This window comes from Bos mutus, chromosome 11 (genome assembly GCF_027580195.1).
Source record: "Bos mutus isolate GX-2022 chromosome 11, NWIPB_WYAK_1.1, whole genome shotgun sequence".
NCBI lineage: Eukaryota > Metazoa > Chordata > Mammalia > Artiodactyla > Bovidae > Bos > Bos mutus.
The window spans coordinates 1507065-1523318 of NC_091627.1; the positions used below are offsets into that span (position 1 = coordinate 1507065).

The 16254-nt window shown below is 55.5% G+C and overlaps 1 protein-coding gene across 2 annotated transcripts; it reads left to right on the plus strand.

Moving 5' to 3' along the window:
- Positions 1-6400: 6400 nt before the first annotated feature.
- Positions 6401-15336, plus strand: LOC102265326 (ficolin-2). Of its 2 annotated transcripts, none has more exons than XM_005897446.3 (9): positions 6401-6556; positions 7821-7934; positions 10344-10406; positions 10818-10853; positions 11782-11814; positions 12207-12334; positions 12800-12929; positions 13800-13934; positions 14906-15336. In XM_005897446.3, exons 1-9 carry the CDS (start codon positions 6454-6456, stop codon positions 15151-15153), a joined length of 990 nt encoding a protein of 329 aa, XP_005897508.2. In that variant the 5' UTR covers positions 6401-6453; the 3' UTR covers positions 15154-15336. The 2 variants fall into 2 exon arrangements, with proteins under 2 accessions (XP_005897508.2, XP_070234776.1); XM_070378675.1 differs by having other exon boundaries at positions 14992-15336.
- Positions 15337-16254: the final 918 nt, after the last annotated feature.

A 16254-nucleotide genomic window follows, 5' to 3' on the forward strand; every position in this document is an offset into this window, starting at 1 on the left:
GGCTCCTCTCCACCCCCTGGCAGCTTTTGTCTCTCTCGGGGGTGTCGTTTGAAAGCCCAGTATTCTTAATTTCAATGTCAGTTTTCAGACTCGTCCATTACTTAGAGCTTTTCATTCCCGCATGAGATACCGCCAAAGTTGTCTGATGGCTTATGACGGGGCCCAAGACTACCGTCCCGTCTTTCGCATTTGGGCCTGTGATTCTGCCAACGTGGCTCTTTTTCTGCTGTATGGAAAGGGTCAAGTTTCATTTCTGGTTTTCCCATGTGAATACCCAGGAACTCACAGTGCTTATTGGAAGTTTATTCAAAGAGAAGAGGGCTGGGGGAGGGAGGGAGTGGGAGGCTGGGGTGAGCAGATGTGAACTCTTAGTGCATGTGTGGGTGCTAAGGCACTTCAGTCATTTCTGACCCTTTGTGACCCTACAGACTGTGGCCCGCCAGGCTCCTCTGCCCATGAGCTTCTCCAGGTAAGAACACTGCAGTGGGTTGCCGTGCTCTCCTCCAGGGGATCTATCCCATCCACGGATCAAACCTGTGTCTCTTACATCTCTTGCATTGGCAGGCGGGTTCTTTACCACCTGGGAAGCCCAAGCTATTAGATGTAGGATGGATAAGCAAGGTCCTCCTGTGCAGTGCAGAGAACTACATTCAATACCCTGAGATAAGCCCTAATGGAAAGAATATTAAAAAGAACATATGTGTGTGTGTGTGTATAAAACCAAATCACTGCAGTACAGCAGAAATCAACACAACATTGTAAGTCAACTATTCTTGTTTAAAAAAGTTGGCCCTTTCCCTGTTGGCTCTGTGGAGTTGGCCCGTCATGCGTCGAGTTTCTGCGTGCGCCTGAATTTGTTTCTAGATCCTTTATTCGGTTCTGATGGTTTGGTCTGGATCCTGGAGCTGGCACCACACTGTCTCAGTGACTTTATCTGCATGACAATTACTGGCATGAACTAGAGGAAGTCATCCTTCCTTGCTCCAGCTCAAGACATCCTAATCATTGGCCTTTAACCTTTAAGCAAATTTCAAATTCACCTCGCAAAGTTTCCCAATAAAAGGGGCCTTTAACTGATAATGCAGTGACTCTACGGATCAACTAGAGAGAAACTGGTATTTTTATGACGTTGAGCATTTGAATCCGTGAACAGAGAGTATTCTTTTAGTTGCTCTCTTTAAACATCTCTCCTTCACACCTGATGTTTCTACATGGAGACTAGTGTCTATTTTGCCGGAATTATTCAGTTATTTGAGTTGCTGTCACTATTGCAAATGTTTAAAGTTCCTTTTTGTAATTCACTGTTTAACTATTAGGAACATAATTGAATTTTGCTAAGCTCATTCATGATAGGATAGGATACTGAAACGGGAACTCCCCCAGGTCGGTAGGTGGCCAATATGCTACTGGAGATCAGTGGAGAAATAACTCCAGAAAGAATGAAGGGATGGAGCCAAAGCAAAAACAATACCCAGCTGTGGAGGTGACTGGTGATAGAAGCAAGGTCTGATGCTGTAAAGAGCAATATTGCATAGGAACCTGGAATGGTAGGTCCATGAATCAAGGCAAATTGGAAGTGGTCAAACAAGAGATGGCAAGAGTGAATGTCGACATTCTAGGAATCAGAGAACTGAAATGGACTGTAATGGGTGAATTTAACTCAGATGACCATTATATCTACTACTGTGGGGAGGAATCCCTCAGAAGAAATGGAGTAGCCATGATGGTCAACAAAAGAGTCCGAAATGCAGTACTTGGATGCAATCTCAAAAACAACAGAATGATCTCTGTTCGTTTCCAAGGCAAACCATTCAATATCACAGTAATCCAAGTCTATGCCCCAACCAGTAACGCTGAAGAAGCTGAAGTTGAATGGTTCTATGAAGACCTACAAGACCTTTTAGAACTAACACCCCAAAAAGATGTCCTTTTCATTACAGGGGACTGGAATGCAAAAGTAGGAAGTCAAGAAACACCTGGGGTAACAGGCAAATTTGGCCTTGGAATACGGAATGAAGTAGGGCAAAGACTAATAGAGTTTTGCCAAGAAAATGCACTGGTCATAGCAAACACCCTCTTCCAACAACACAAGAGAAGACTCTATACATGGACATCACCAGATGGTCAACACCAAAATCAGATTGATTATATTCTTTGCAGCCAAAGATGGAGAAGCTCTATACAGTCAGCAAAAACAAGACCGGGAGCTGACTGTGGCTCAGATCATGAACTCCTTATTGCCAAATTCAGTCTTAAATTGAAGAAAGTGGGGAAAACCACTAGACCATTCAGGTATGACCTAAATCAAATCCCTTATGATTATACAGTGGAAGTGAGAAATAGATTTAAGGGACTAGATTTAATAGAGTGCCCAATGAACTATGGACAGATGTTCGTGACATTGTACAGGAAACAGGGATCAAGACCATCCCCAAGAAAAAGAAAGGCAAAAAGGCAAAATGGCTGTCTGGGAAGGCCTTACAAATACCTGTGAAAAGAAGAGAAGCAAAAAGCAAAGGAGAAAACGAAAGATATAAGCATCTGAATGCAGAGTTCCAAAAAACATCAATGAGAGATAAGAAAGCCTTCCTCAGTGATCAAAGCAAAGAAATAGAGGAAGACAACAGAATGAGAAAGACTAGAGACCTCTTCAAGAAAATCAGAGATACCAAAGGAACATTTCATGCCAAGATGGGCTTGATAAAGGACAGAGATGGTATGGACCTAACAGAAGCAGAAGATATTAAGAAAAGGTGGCAAGAATACACAGAAGAACTGTACAAAAAAGATCTTCACGACCCAGATAATCACAATGGTGTGCTCACTCACCTAGAGCCAGACATCCTGGAATGTGAAGTCAAGTGGGCCTTAAAATGCATCACTACGAACAAAGCTAGTGGAGGTGGTGGAATTCCAGTTGAGCGATTTAAAATCCTGAAAGATGATGCTGTGAAAGTGCTGCAATCAATATGCCAGCAAATTTGGAAAACTCAGCAGTGGCCACAGAACTGGAAAAGGTCAGTTTTCATTCCAATCCCAAAGCAAGGCAATGCCAAAGAATGCTCAAACTACCGCACAATTGCACTCATCTCACATGCTGGAAAAGTAATGCTCAAAATTCTCCAAGCCAGGCTTCAGCAATAGGTGAACTGTGAACTTCCTGATGTTCAAGCTGGTTTTAGAAAAGGCAGAGGAACCAGAGATCAAATTGCCAACATCTGCTGGATCATGGAGAAAGGAAGAGAGTTCCAGAAAAACATCTGTTTCTGCTTTATTGACTATGCCAAAGCCTTTGACTGTGTGGATCACAAGAAACTGTGGAAAATTCTGAAAGAGATGGGAATACCAGACCACCTGACCTGCCTCTTGAGAAACCTGTATGCAGGTCAGGAAGCAACAGTTAGAACTGGACATGGAACAACAGACTGGTTCCAAATAGGAAAAGGAGTATGTCAAGGCTGTATATTGTCACCCTGCTTATTTAACTTATATGTAGAGTACATCATGAGAAACGCTCGGCTGGAAGAAGCACAAGCTGGAATCAAGATTGCCGGGAGAAATATCAATAACCTCAGATATGCAGATGACACCACCCTTATGGCAGAAAGTGAAGAGGAACTCAAAAGCCTCTTGATGAAGGTGAAAGAGGAGAGTGAAAAAGTTGGCTTAAAGCTCAACATTCAGAAAACGAAGATCATGGCGTCCGGTCCCATCACTTCATGGGAAATAGTTGGGGAAACAGTGGAAACAGTGTCAGACTTTATTTTTCTGGGCTCCAAAATCACTGCAGATGGTGACTGCAGCCATGAAATTAAAAGATGCTTACTCCTTGGAAGGAAAGTTATGACCAACCTACATAGCATATTGAAAAGCAGAGATATTACTTTGCCAACAAAATTCCATCTAGTCAAGGCTATGGTTTTTCCAGTAGTCATGTATGGATGTGAGAGTTGGACTGTGAAGAAAGCTGAGCACCGAAAAATTGATGCTTTTGAACTGTGGTGTTGGAGAAGACTCTTGAGAGTCCCTTGGATTGCAAGGAGATCCCACCAGTCCATCCTAAAGGAGATCAGTCCTGGGTGTTCATTGGAAAGACTGATGCTGAAGCTGAAACTCCAGTCCTTTGGCCACCTCATGGGAAGAGTTGACTCATTGGAAAAGACTCTGATGCTGGGAGGGACTGGGGGCAGGAGGAGAAGGGGACGACAGAGGATGAGATGGCTGGATGGCATCACCGACTCGATGGACATGAATTTGAGTGAACTCCAGGGGTTGCTGATGGCCAGGGAGGCCTGGCGTGCTGAGATTCATGGGGTCGCAAAGAGTCAGACACGACTGAGAGACTGAACTGAACTGAAGCTCATTCATTCTAAAAATTTTAGATTCCCCTGAATTTTCTACAAAAGTAATAGCAGCCTTGTACTTGCCTTTCCAACTCGTATACATCCGATTTATTCTTTTCTGCCTTACTGCTCTGACAGTGACGCTGTGCATCTGAGCAGAAGTGGTGATGTACGAGCAACCTGGCTTGTTTTCACTCTGAGGGCGCCTTTCGATTTCCGCCACTGACCGTGGTGTCGTCTGGGCAGCCGTGGCGTCTGGAGGTCTGTCTCCACGCTCCGCTGTCTCTGTTTGTCCCTGTACGTGTCGTCTTTTGCCCTAATGAGCCTGGTTATCTTGTCCTGCGTTCTAAGATTTAATTTGAAAGATAGGTGTATTTGCAGAAATCATTTAAGTCTTGGGGTAGTAGTATTCTTCTGAGAAGACCTGTGTTGGTTTCAGCTTGGAGCAAGCAGGCAACCGTGACATAGGCAGCCCTCACCAGAGTGTCAAAGCCCAGGTGGCTCAGTGGTGAAGAATCCGCCCACCAGCGCAGGAGCCACAGGAGACAGGGGTTCGATGCTTGGGTTGGGAAGATCCCCTGGAGAAGGGAATGGCTACCCACTCCACTCCAGGCTACCCATTCCTGCCTGGAGAATTCCATGGACAGAGGAGCCTGGGAGGCTACAGTTCATGGGCTCAGAAAGCATCGGACACAACTGAGGGACTAACACTTTCACTTCTGTTTGTCTTCTGAGGACAGATGGCCCCAAATACCTCAGCTGCCGTTGCCAGAAATCAGATGCCCTTGGTTGATCCCACTTTAGGACACCTGAGCTTGACAGAGTCTCGCATTCTGGCATCTTCGCAGGCCCACATACTTTAGGGACATTAAAGTGATACCTGACTGTGCGATCAATGTCCCACCTACAGTCATCCTATCAGCAGTGAGAAGAACAGGAAGCACCCTGGTACAGGGAGGGGCTTGCGCAGATGGGGTAGCGGGGCTAACACCGGCCACCTCTCTCCCTGTCCAAGACCAGGTGAACGACCCTGCACGAGCTCCTCTCCAGCAGACAAAGCTCAGATCCGTAGCTGGCTGGGGGCTGAGTGATGACTGAGGCAAGGCGACCTCTTTCCTCCTCTGTCTCAGGGGGCTGGAGCCGCCGCACAGCACTGTGCCGAGTCGGTGTCATCCCAGAGCCCACGGAGATGGACGCTGGGCCCTGTGCGCCTTTTCAAAACCTCAGGTTTGGCCATCCGTGCTGCTTTCCTAGTTAGACAGTAAGTGCGGTTAGGATGCCAGCTCACGCACGCTGCCTAGAGAAATGTGAGTCCATGAAGGAGTTTCGCCCCCAGCTCCTCCCCTCCGGCACCACCCTGCTCTCCTTAGTGACCCTCTACACGTCTGCAGGAGCCCTTCCCGGAGCGCCACCGCCTGTCCTGGTTCAGGGTGATCATAGTACAGGTGTGGAGGACAGCCTCTGGGATCTGGGGGGGCAAGGCACAGCCTCACCTTCAGGTGTCAAGACCAGACCCAGTGGTCCTCGGAGCCTCGGACAGACTCGAGGAGATGTCTGGCTCCCACCAGCAGAGTGGCTTCAGTTCCCCCACTGTGAAATTCAGATCATAGTGTCTTCCTGATGGGGCTGCTGTGAGTAGCATTTGGCACCTAAGAAGCACTCAGGATTTTTTTTTTCTCTTCCCCTGTGTTAGGTGCTCAGTCATTAGAACATTCTGGAAATCAGGTGAGGGAGGGAGGGGTCTTGCTGCTCCTCATACCCCAGTCAAAGCCTCGGCGTGTTGCCTGGGCAGAGCTGGGTGATAAGGAGGGGGTCTGGGGATGGAACTTTCCTTAAGCCACAAAGAAGGCAGACCCCTTCCAACGCAGGGGTCCTGGGAGCTCTCTCAACCGGCAACAGGGTATCCTGCCAGCAGAACTGAGCCCAATTCAGTGGGCAGCATGGTGGGGCCCAGAGGGAAGGAAATGCCCTTTGCCATCCTCTGGCACCTCCTGTGGGTGTAAGCAAAGAGGCAGGAGGAAGTGGGCGTCCCCCTGGAGTGGAGAAACCGCAGGCCCAGGCAGGGGCTGGCTTCCACTGCCCGCAAGAGCTCGGGCACAGACCGCAGGACATGGAGCTGGGAGGCGCGGCCGGGGCCCTGGGGCCCGGTGGCCTGCTCCTCGTGTGCCTGTGCTTCGGGACCCTCGCTGCCCAGGCTGCAGACACATGTCCAGGTGAGATGGACCTGTTTCCGGCCCCTGAATGCTGGAGCTCCCCACTCACTGACCATAGGTAGCATCCAGGGTGAAACCCTCTATCCGCACCTTGTGAAGACTCAGCAGCTCAGCTGCAGCTCAGCTTCATCCTCAGACTAGGAGACAACGAACGGCCCAAGGCCATGCGGGAGGAGCGGGAATTTAATCCGTGTCTGTCTCCCTCTCAAGCCTCGGATTTGCTCCACGGAGCATCCAGTCAGGTCTCGGCTCTGCAGCCAAGAAGGACAATGCCCCCTGCTTCCTGTCTTCGCCTGGACTTTTTAGAAAGGTTCTCTAATCCCAGGGCTCCCACGCTCCCTTGGGGTTTGTTACTGCAGATTTTTGGCTTTCATGCCAGAGTGTGAATTGGCAGGTTTGAGGTATAAGGGTGGGTGGCCTCCCTTCCGATCTGTGCAGGGGGCTGCGCCCATGCCTGGAAAGAGATTTCCCCGAGGACAGACCAGTCTCACCGTGAGTTGAGGATGTATTTGTGGGGGAAGCATAAACTTGTTCCCCTGAGAGCATCTCTGGTGGAGACAGATTCCACAGCAGCAGCTCCCGTGTCTGCAGAGTCTCTGTGCCTGGCTGACTCCCACACACTCTAAGTTGTCTCTCGTGAGGATGTTTTAGTTTTGAAATCAACAAAACTAATTTTTCTTTTTTTCCCGAGAAGGAAATGACCCCCTGGTTCCTGTTCTACTGGAATTTGCTCTGTGTTCTTAGATCAAATGCATCTTCTCTCCGGGGGGACCTACAGGGACCCCTTCCAATTCAGGAGCTCTATGGTCACAAGTCCGAGGCCTGGGGTTGAAAATGTTATGCTCTCCCAACCCCAAGTCTTATAAATATTTATTGTTGTCATGTAGTGGAAGTACATGCCGTGAAGTATAAGAATCTAAAAATCTGCATTATCTGATCTAATTCTCCCCACAGCCTTATTTTTGTCCCCATTTGGATTCCCAGAACTCAGAGGGGTTGAGTGACTTGCCCAAAGACACACAGCATGGAGGTGGGGGGCTGGGAATCAGGCAGGGTGGATTCCATGCCCAGGCGTGGCCTCCCCACTTGACCAGTGCCCACCAGAGGCAGGAAGCTCACTGCCAGGCTGACCCTTCATCTGAGACCAGTGACACCAGCCGGAGCCGAGGGACCAGGTCACCTTGTGGCAGACAGTCTTGGCTTGGGCGGCATGTCGCTGGCCCTGTGATGAGCGCCCTGACCCTAACTCCGCGTTTCTCTGCAGAGGTGAAGCTGGTGGGTCTGGAGGGCTCCGACAAGCTGTCCATCCTCCGAGGCTGCCCAGGGCTGCCTGGAGCCCCAGGGCTCAAGGGAGAGACAGGTGCCGCTGGACTGAAGGGTGCGTGCCCCGGGTGGGGACGGGGCTGGTGGACTGAAGGGTGCGTGCCCCGGGTGGGGACGGGGCTGGTGGACTGAAGGGCGCGTGCCCCGGGTGGGGACGGGGCTGGCCCCGGTGGGACGGGGCTGGTGGACTGAAGAGCGCGTGCCCCGGGTGGGGACGGGGCTGGTGGACTGAAGGGCGCGTGCCCCGGGGGGACGGGCTGGTGGACTGAAGGGGGCCCGGGTGGGGACGGGGCTGGTGGACTGAAGGGCGCGTGCCCCGGGTGGGGACGGGGCTGGTGGACTGAAGGGTGCGTGCCCCGGGTGGGGACGGGGCTGGTGGACTGAAGGGTGCGTGCCCCGGGTGGGGACGGGGCTGGTGGACTGAAGGGTGCGTGCCCTGGGTGGGGATGGGGCCACAGAGCTCCGGCTCTTCTCAGACCAGAGCCCGAGCAGGGCTGTGCCCGCTGAGGCACCTCAGTTGGGAAGTTTGGGTCACGGGTTCTGCCCAGAGGTGACCCCGGCACCCCCCCGGCACTGCCGTCCCCGGAGCAGGGTGCTGGTCTCAGCTCTTCTCAGCTCACGTCTGGGTGTCTTCTCATGGAGCATACGCTTCCAGGTCCTTGATCAGGACTGGCTTTTCCGTGACCGTTGGCAGGAGCTCTGCACCTCAAGCACCCGGTGAACTCACCCGGAAACCGGGGCCCCAGGTTTTCCTCCCTGCGCCTCAGAGGAGAAACCTGGGGCTCCGAGCAGCCATGCACGGCCAGGGAGGGAGGAGCTGGGTCTCCACCCAGTGTGAGGGCCCCCAGCACTCCACACATCTGCCCACGTGGCAACCCCCCTCCTTACAAGGTTTGCGGCCCTGAAACGGGCTCTGAGACGGGGTTCTGCTGGGGGACCCCGGGAGGAGGGCACTTCTGGTCCGCAGCCTGCCAGGGGCTGTGTTTACTTGGCCACAAGGGGAAGCGGCCCTGCCCCTCTGTCCCACCCCCACACCCCACTCCCCAGGGCGGTGAGCCTGTGAGTAGACCCCTGCCCTTCCGTTTGCTGAGCCTGGGGCAGCCTCTCCCGACCTCCCATCAGTGCCTGGGAGGAGGGGAAGGGGCCCTGGGTGGTCCTAGCCTCCTGCCAAGGTTAATAATGCAGACCTGGGCCTCATTATTTCTTGGGCTCCAAAATCACTGCAGATGGTGACTGTGGCCATGAAACTAAAAGACACTTGCTCCTTGGAAGAAAAACTATGACCAACCTAGACAGCATATTAAAAAGCAGAGACATCACTTTGCCGACAAAGACCTGTCTAGTCAAAGCTGTGGTTTTTCCAGTGGTCATGTACAAATGTAAGAGTTGGACCATAAGGAAAGCTGAGCCCTGAAGAACTGATGCTTTTGAACTGTGGTGTTGGAGAAGACTCTTGAGAGCCCCTCGGACTGCAAGGAGTCCAACCAGTCCATCCTAAAGGAAATCAGTCCTGAATGTTCATTGGAAGGACTGATGCTGAAGCTGAAGCTCCAATACTTTGGCCACCTGATGCGAAGAGCTGACTCATTGGAAAAGACCCTGATGCTGGGAAAGATTGGGGGCAGGAGGAGAAGGGGACAACAGAGGATGAGATGGTTGGATGGTATCACCTACTCAATGGACATGGGTTTGAGCAGTCTCCGGGAGTTGGTATTGGACAGGGAGGCCTGGTGTGCTGCAGTCCATGGGGTCACAAAGAGTCGGACACGACCGAGCAACTGAACTGAACTGAACTGGGGCTTCAGGCTGCTGACCCTTCCCCTCTGGAGGTGGAGTTGGAACCTTCCCAGTGGGATACGTAATTGTGTCTGACCTCCCTGCATCTGAGTTCAGCTGGTGATTCAGACAGTAAAGAATCTGCCTGCTATCCATGAGATCCCTGGGTCTGACTCCTGGAATGACAACCCACTCCAGTATTCTTGCTTGGAGAATTCCATGGACAAGGAGCCTGGTGGGCTACAGTCCGTGGGGTTCCAAAGAGTTGGACATGACTGAGCAGCTAACGCTGTCCCCTGCATCCAGGGTGGAGCACAGTGAGCTGGGCCCGAGGCTCGCGACTCCAGGTGCCTCCGTGTGATAGGGTCTGTGAGGACGTGTTCCTGGCCCCAGCCCCCGACTGGACGGCAGAGCTCTGTGCGGTGGCGTGGACCTGGGCCTGCTCCACAGAGGTCTGCAGGAGCTGGACGCCGGTGGCACCCTGGGGTGCCGGCTGTCTGCAGCGGGGCCACGGGCACTTGGTCCCCACTGTCTCTGGTATCACCCTCGGGCTGGGGCCCGGTGGCAGCAACCCTGAGGATACTGGAGCTGGGATGGGAGGGTCAGGACTTTATTTCTCAGGGCAGACAGAGCTCAAGTAAGGTGCCTCAGATGGCCTTTCCCAATGGTGTGTCTTTGGGATTTACAGGAGAACGAGGTTTGCCCGGAGTCCCTGGGAAGGCAGGGCCGGCTGGACCCAAAGGAAGCACAGGTGATGAAGAGCTGCAACCCCCTAGCAGGACCCTGGGGCCTGTCTACAGAGCCGGAGAGTCAGACCGAGAGGGGCGGGGAGGCGGAGAGAGGGGGGAGAGACAGAGCGGGAGGGCGGCGCGAGAGACACGGCCTGTCTTACCGCCCGCGTCCTGAGAGCCTCGAGGCGGCGCATGAACAGGCCCAGGGTCCTGGGTCTCCAGCAGCCTGCTGTGACCCAGGGAAGGATCCCAGGCCTCACGTCCCCAGCCGCCCACCCGCTCCACCAAGACCCAGGCATCTGAAAGCCGTGTGAGCGTGGAGCATGCGTGAGGCTGAGCCACCCCCCGAAGAACTGAGCCTGGGGTGGCTTCCAGAGCGGAGGGTCGCTGTCCACCGACAGGCGTCCTCTGTGTCCCCTGTCTCTCCCCAGGAGCCCAAGGGGAGAAGGGTGCACGTGGAGAGAAAGGTGAGCCCTTCCCCTCCCCGGGGGCACCCGGCAGGCTTTGCAGGGGGCTGAGGGGATGGTCCACGAGGCCTGGGTCACATGAAGTGCCCCGGGGCCCAGGAGAACGTCTGGGTGAGGAGCTCAGACCATGCCCTGGCCCCGCCTGTCCAGCCCATGATTGGGGCAGAAGGGCGGTCCTCGTGGTTGGAGGCTGGAGGAGCCCGCAGCTGCCAGTTTTGCCCCGGGGAGACTGGCAACACTGATTCAGTGCATGACTGTGGACGTTTCGCCTTTTCTTTTTTCTGATTTATGCCCATTTATTTAAACATTTCTTAAAGTAAGAAAAGGTAAAATACCAAGACACAGTCAGGCTTCCAGGCGGCACTGGCGGCAAAGAGCCCGCCTGCCAGTGCAGGGGATGCAAGAGACATGGGTTCCATCCCGGGGCTGGGAAGATTCCCCCAGAGGAGGGCATGGCAACCCCCTCTGGTATTCTTGCCTGGAGAATCCCCGTGGACAGAGGACCCTGGCGGGCTACAGTCCGCGGGGTCACAAAGAGTTGGACACGAGTGAGCACTCACAAGACACCGTCACATGCTTTGACGACAAGTACAAAGTGCGCTGGTTGGGGCCAAGTATACCCCAAACGCCCCCAGGACTTTCCACGACCAGAGGCTCTGATGGTGGAAAGTGACGGGCCCGGAGGAGCTGACCCTCAGTGCCGGGAGCCTCAAAGCCCAGGAGAGGCGGCCGGTACGGTGGTCCAGCCAGTTGCCCCAGCGAGCCCCGCGGCTGAGTCTCGGAACTGCTGCCCAGGGCTGGGGGCTGTCCGTCCTGAAGAGCTGGGCTACGGTTTCCACTGTCAGTGCCGTGTTCATGGAGCAGAGGGGCTGATGGGCCCAGGGCTGTTTCCAGACGTGTGACATGCGTGTCCTCTCTCCCACAACAGGAGAGTCGGGGCAGCTTCATTCATGTGCCACAGGTGACTGCACACACGCCGACCCCAACCCCGGACCTCAGCTAGGACCTGCTCCCATGGGGGCGGTTGACCAGAAGGCCAGCTGCACAGACTCTGGTTCTAGCATCCAGAGATGAAACATTCTCTGCACATCTCACTCCCCAGTTACAGGCAGCTATTGCCTGAATGACGTGTGTCTTCCACAGCGGTCTTCCTGGGGAGCTTATAACTTTCCCTGGAAGGTGGGGTGCCCAGACCACGGTGGGGACAGCTCTGGGAGGTGGGGGTGGTCTCTGTCTGTCCCAGGCCTCGGTGCCACCGTCCCCCAGGCAGGTGTCCCCTCCTCTGCCCCCTCCCCTGCCCCTGCCCTGCCCAGGCTCCTGACCTGGCATCCATCCCCCCATTTCCCCTCCCAGGACCTCGGACCTGCACGGAGCTGCTCACCAGGGGACACTTTCTGAGCGGCTGGCACACCATCTACCTGCCCGACTGCCGGCCCCTGACTGTGCTGTGTGACATGGACACCGACGGCGGGGGGTGGACCGTGAGCTGCTGGGGTCCCAGAGACGGCCGCGCGGCCCGTGGGCAGTGGTGGGCGTGTCCAGGAGGCTCCTTTGGTGGGAGACCAGTCTTTAGAGGCCTCTGTGAGACTGTCTAACCCCAGGCTCAGCTGACCCCGTCCTGTCACTGAGGTCGGGAGAAGCAGAAATGTCTGGGGCAGGGGCAAGGAGGCCTGTAACCCCAGGCCATGGGCTGAGGCCCAGAAGTGCCCACTCCTCTCCAGACATGTGGCTTTGGGCTTATCGCCTGCACTCTCTGAGTCTCCATGATCTCCCTGGCCACATGTAGGTACTCCCCTGACGGTCCCCGGGGTCTCTAATGAGACCCACATCCGGGGCCCCAGCCTGTGGAGCGCTGTGAGCTACTGGTGCTGTGCTCACGGGTGGCGGGGCGCCCCACAGGGGACGGCAGCAGGGGCCTGTCTCCCAGCGCCCCCCTCCACGCACAGGTTTTCCAGCGAAGGAAGGACGGCTCTGTGGACTTCTTCCGGACCTGGACCGCGTACAAGCAGGGCTTCGGCAGTCAGCTGGGCGAGTTCTGGCTGGGGAATGACAACATCCATGCCCTGACCGCCCAGGGTAGGGCCACGGCGGGGGCTCTGTGGTTGGGGGGCCTGCAGCCCACAGCTCCTGACCCTAGTCCTGGGCTGTGTGGAGCAGAAGGCCTTGCCCCTCACGTGCTCCCCTCTGACAGCAGGAAGGCTATGCCTTTGCCAGCAGGGAGGCACGCTTCTCAGACTCTCTGAGGGTCAAAATTGGGAGAAGGGGGGTTATTGGAGGGAAGATGTCTTCTGGTCTCAGGACCAATCAGACCTTAGAACCGGAGACGAGGAAGTGGGCAGGAGGCCATCTGGACTGGGGTGGCCCTCCTCTCTCTTGCAGTCGTCAGTCCTGCCTTGAAACTGGGCTCTGAGGCCCGCAGAACCCCTTCCCTTCTTCTCCCGGTCACTGCATGTGGGGGTCCCGACACGGGCCCCCTCAGCCCGCTGCCCTGTTTCACAGAATCAGCCTCACGGGTGGTCCTGAGTTCAGCTGTAAACCTGTGAATCCTATTTTAAATTCTTCCACTACCTCAGGGCAGCCGTGAAGGTGTCCACTCATGTGCCTGAAATTCTTGCAAAAGAAACAAATACAGATACACTTTCCTGCCCTGGCATTCACAGCGGTTTGCAGGAGAATTTAGGGTTTCCAGTAGAGTGAGGCTTCATTCCATTCAAGGAATACCGACTGTGGGATTTGGGGCGAGGCTGGTGGAACAGAAGGGGAGCCATCGGAAGTCAGGGAGCCCTCCCTGGAGCCTCACATCCACAAGCCTCTCACACCTTCCCCGCTGAATTATCCCCGAATGCCAAGTTCAGACACGCCTCTAGAACTTACCCAAATTCTCACCTCCTTTGCCTGGAGGTGGAGGGTCCCTTCTGCTTAGACCTGAACACCTTCCTTCGACAGGAACCAGTGAGCTCCGGGTAGACCTCATGGACTTTGAGGGCAACCACCGATTTGCCAAGTACCAGTCATTCAGGATGGCAGATGAAGCTGAGAAGTACAAGCTGGTCCTGGGAGCCTTTGTGGAGGGCAATGCAGGTCAGAGTCTGCACGGCTCACTGCAGTGGCCAGGGCTTCAGCTCGGGGTTGGGGAAGCAGAGAAGCTGCTGGGCGTCCTGGCTCTGCCTCCCCGAGAGACCCTGGACTGGGGGCTCCCCTCTCGGGGCCCGGCTTCCCCATGTGTGATTGCAGATAAGAAGGTGCCTGCGTTTCTATGTAACGTGGGGGCCCGTGATGCTCTGAGGTCACTGACCCCGTCCTGCTAACACCTGGGAGAGAACGGTCATCTCACAGGAGGCCTTAGAGCCCCATTCCCAAGTGGCTCCACAGAACACCAACCCTGTGGGATGTTCTTTGCCAGAAAGACCCCCTGGTCACAGACTGTGGGAAGGCAATCCTTGTGGCTCATCCTGGAGCTTCCAGGGTACACTTGTGTTCAGAAATGGGGCCAGGTGCCTGCTGGACTGTGTTGAAGCAGAGCTCCGGAGAGCAAGGCCCTCCGGGATGCTGGAGGGGATGGCAAACGGGAGCCTTCAGGTGCCTGTTTGACACACATGGTCTCCTCTGAGCCGCCAAGGAAGGAGTAGGGCAGGGACCCTTGACCATGGTGTAGGTGAGGCCCAGGCAGGCGTGGGGGGCGTGGATACTGCAGGGGCCAGAGGGGAGCTGCACGCCCGGGACTGAAGCTGCAGCCAGGGCCCCCGGTGAGGCGGTGCTGGGCCCCTGGGATGACCAGGGCAAGCCAGTGGGAGGGGGCAGGGCCCAGGAGAGAGGCGCAGGCTTGGGGAAGAGAGGGGCCCCAAGGTCCTGGAGGTCTCCGGGGAGCCAGGAGGAAACAGGTGAGGCTGGAGGGAGGCTCGCGCCCTGGTGCAGAGTTCCGGGACCAGGAGGCGCCCTCTGCCCCATGGGGGTCTCCAGAGGGAGGTGCGCTGGGTGGGCGGCAGGGCCCCGACGGCGGCTCCCTCTAGGACCAGCGACACCCCACTCCGCCCGCTCCCCTCCCCGAGCAGGTGACTCCCTGACGGACCACGGAAATCACTTCTTCTCCACCAAAGACCGTGACAATGACGAGAGCCCCTCTAACTGTGCCGCGCAGTTCCAGGGGGCCTGGTGGTATCACAGCTGCCACTCGTCCAACCTGAACGGCCGCTACCTCAGGGGGCCGCACACGAGCTACGCCAACGGCATCAACTGGAAGTCGTGGGGCCGGTACAACTACAGCTACAAGGTGTCGGAGATGAAGCTGCGGCTCACCTAGGCGCCCGCAGCCTCCACGGGCTTCGCTCCATCCCCGGCGAGGGCCAGGCCCCCACGTGGCCCCGCCGCCCCTCTGCCTCCGCTTGTAAAGACCCACAGGGTCTAGTCCCTCCTGTCGGCGTCTGAATTCTGAGCCCCGCAGCCTCACCAGAAGAACCACGGTTTTAAAGAGTTTGCTTTCTGACATACTTTTTCCTGGCGGTTTTCATTTGCGTCCTTGAACTTGAGCTTTTCTGAGCATTTCCCCCACGGCCGATCTGCTGCAGGGGCTTCTGACCTGGCCGAGCCAGGGGCAGTTCAGGCCCCCCTGTAGCACATGCAGTCCCCAGTGTCCCCCAAGCATCAGCCGCAGCCTTAAGCTCCCGCCGTTAATAGACGGGGCAGTCCCCTCCGTCCCCTAAAGGCTCCTGCCTCCTCCCACCTCACTCCCAACATCACACGCTTTTAAACAGGTCACTGTGGGACTAGAAGACTCTCATTAAAAGGAGGGGCATTTGCTATAAATAGGGGCTTTCTGCTTCCACGGTGCAGTGCGTGCTCTGGGCCAGCCTTCCCGAGAGCCGCTGAAACGCCAAACACAGGTCCGCACAGGACAGGGGCTGCATCTGCCCAGCAGAGCGAGGGCAGCTGGGCAGCCACGTGCTAAACCCCAGGGGCAGAAGCCTCCCTCCGCACAAGCCTTGGTCCCTGGACCATCGCAGACCTCAGGGTACGAAGCTCAACAGCCTGATGGGAGACGGAGGACAGTTGTCTGTCTCTCAGGCCAGGGAGACGCCTCTTAACTGAGACTGCAGAGGAGCCGGGTGGAAAGGGAAAGGTTGATGGGTTCAGCCGCATTCACTCAAGAGCCTCTGTTTCTCAAAGGACTGAGTAGGAAACGGAAGGAAACTCACCCAGGGACAGAAATCCCTTGTGACACGTGTGTGCGTGTGCTGCTGCGTCCAGCTCTTTGCGACCCCATGGACTGTAGCCCGCCAGGCTCCTCTGTCCATGGGATTCCCATGGACAAGGGATATCCCAGGCAAGGGTAATGGAGTGGGTTGCCGTGCTCTCCTCCCGGGATCTTCCCGACCCAGGGACTGAACCCGGGCCTCCTGCAGCT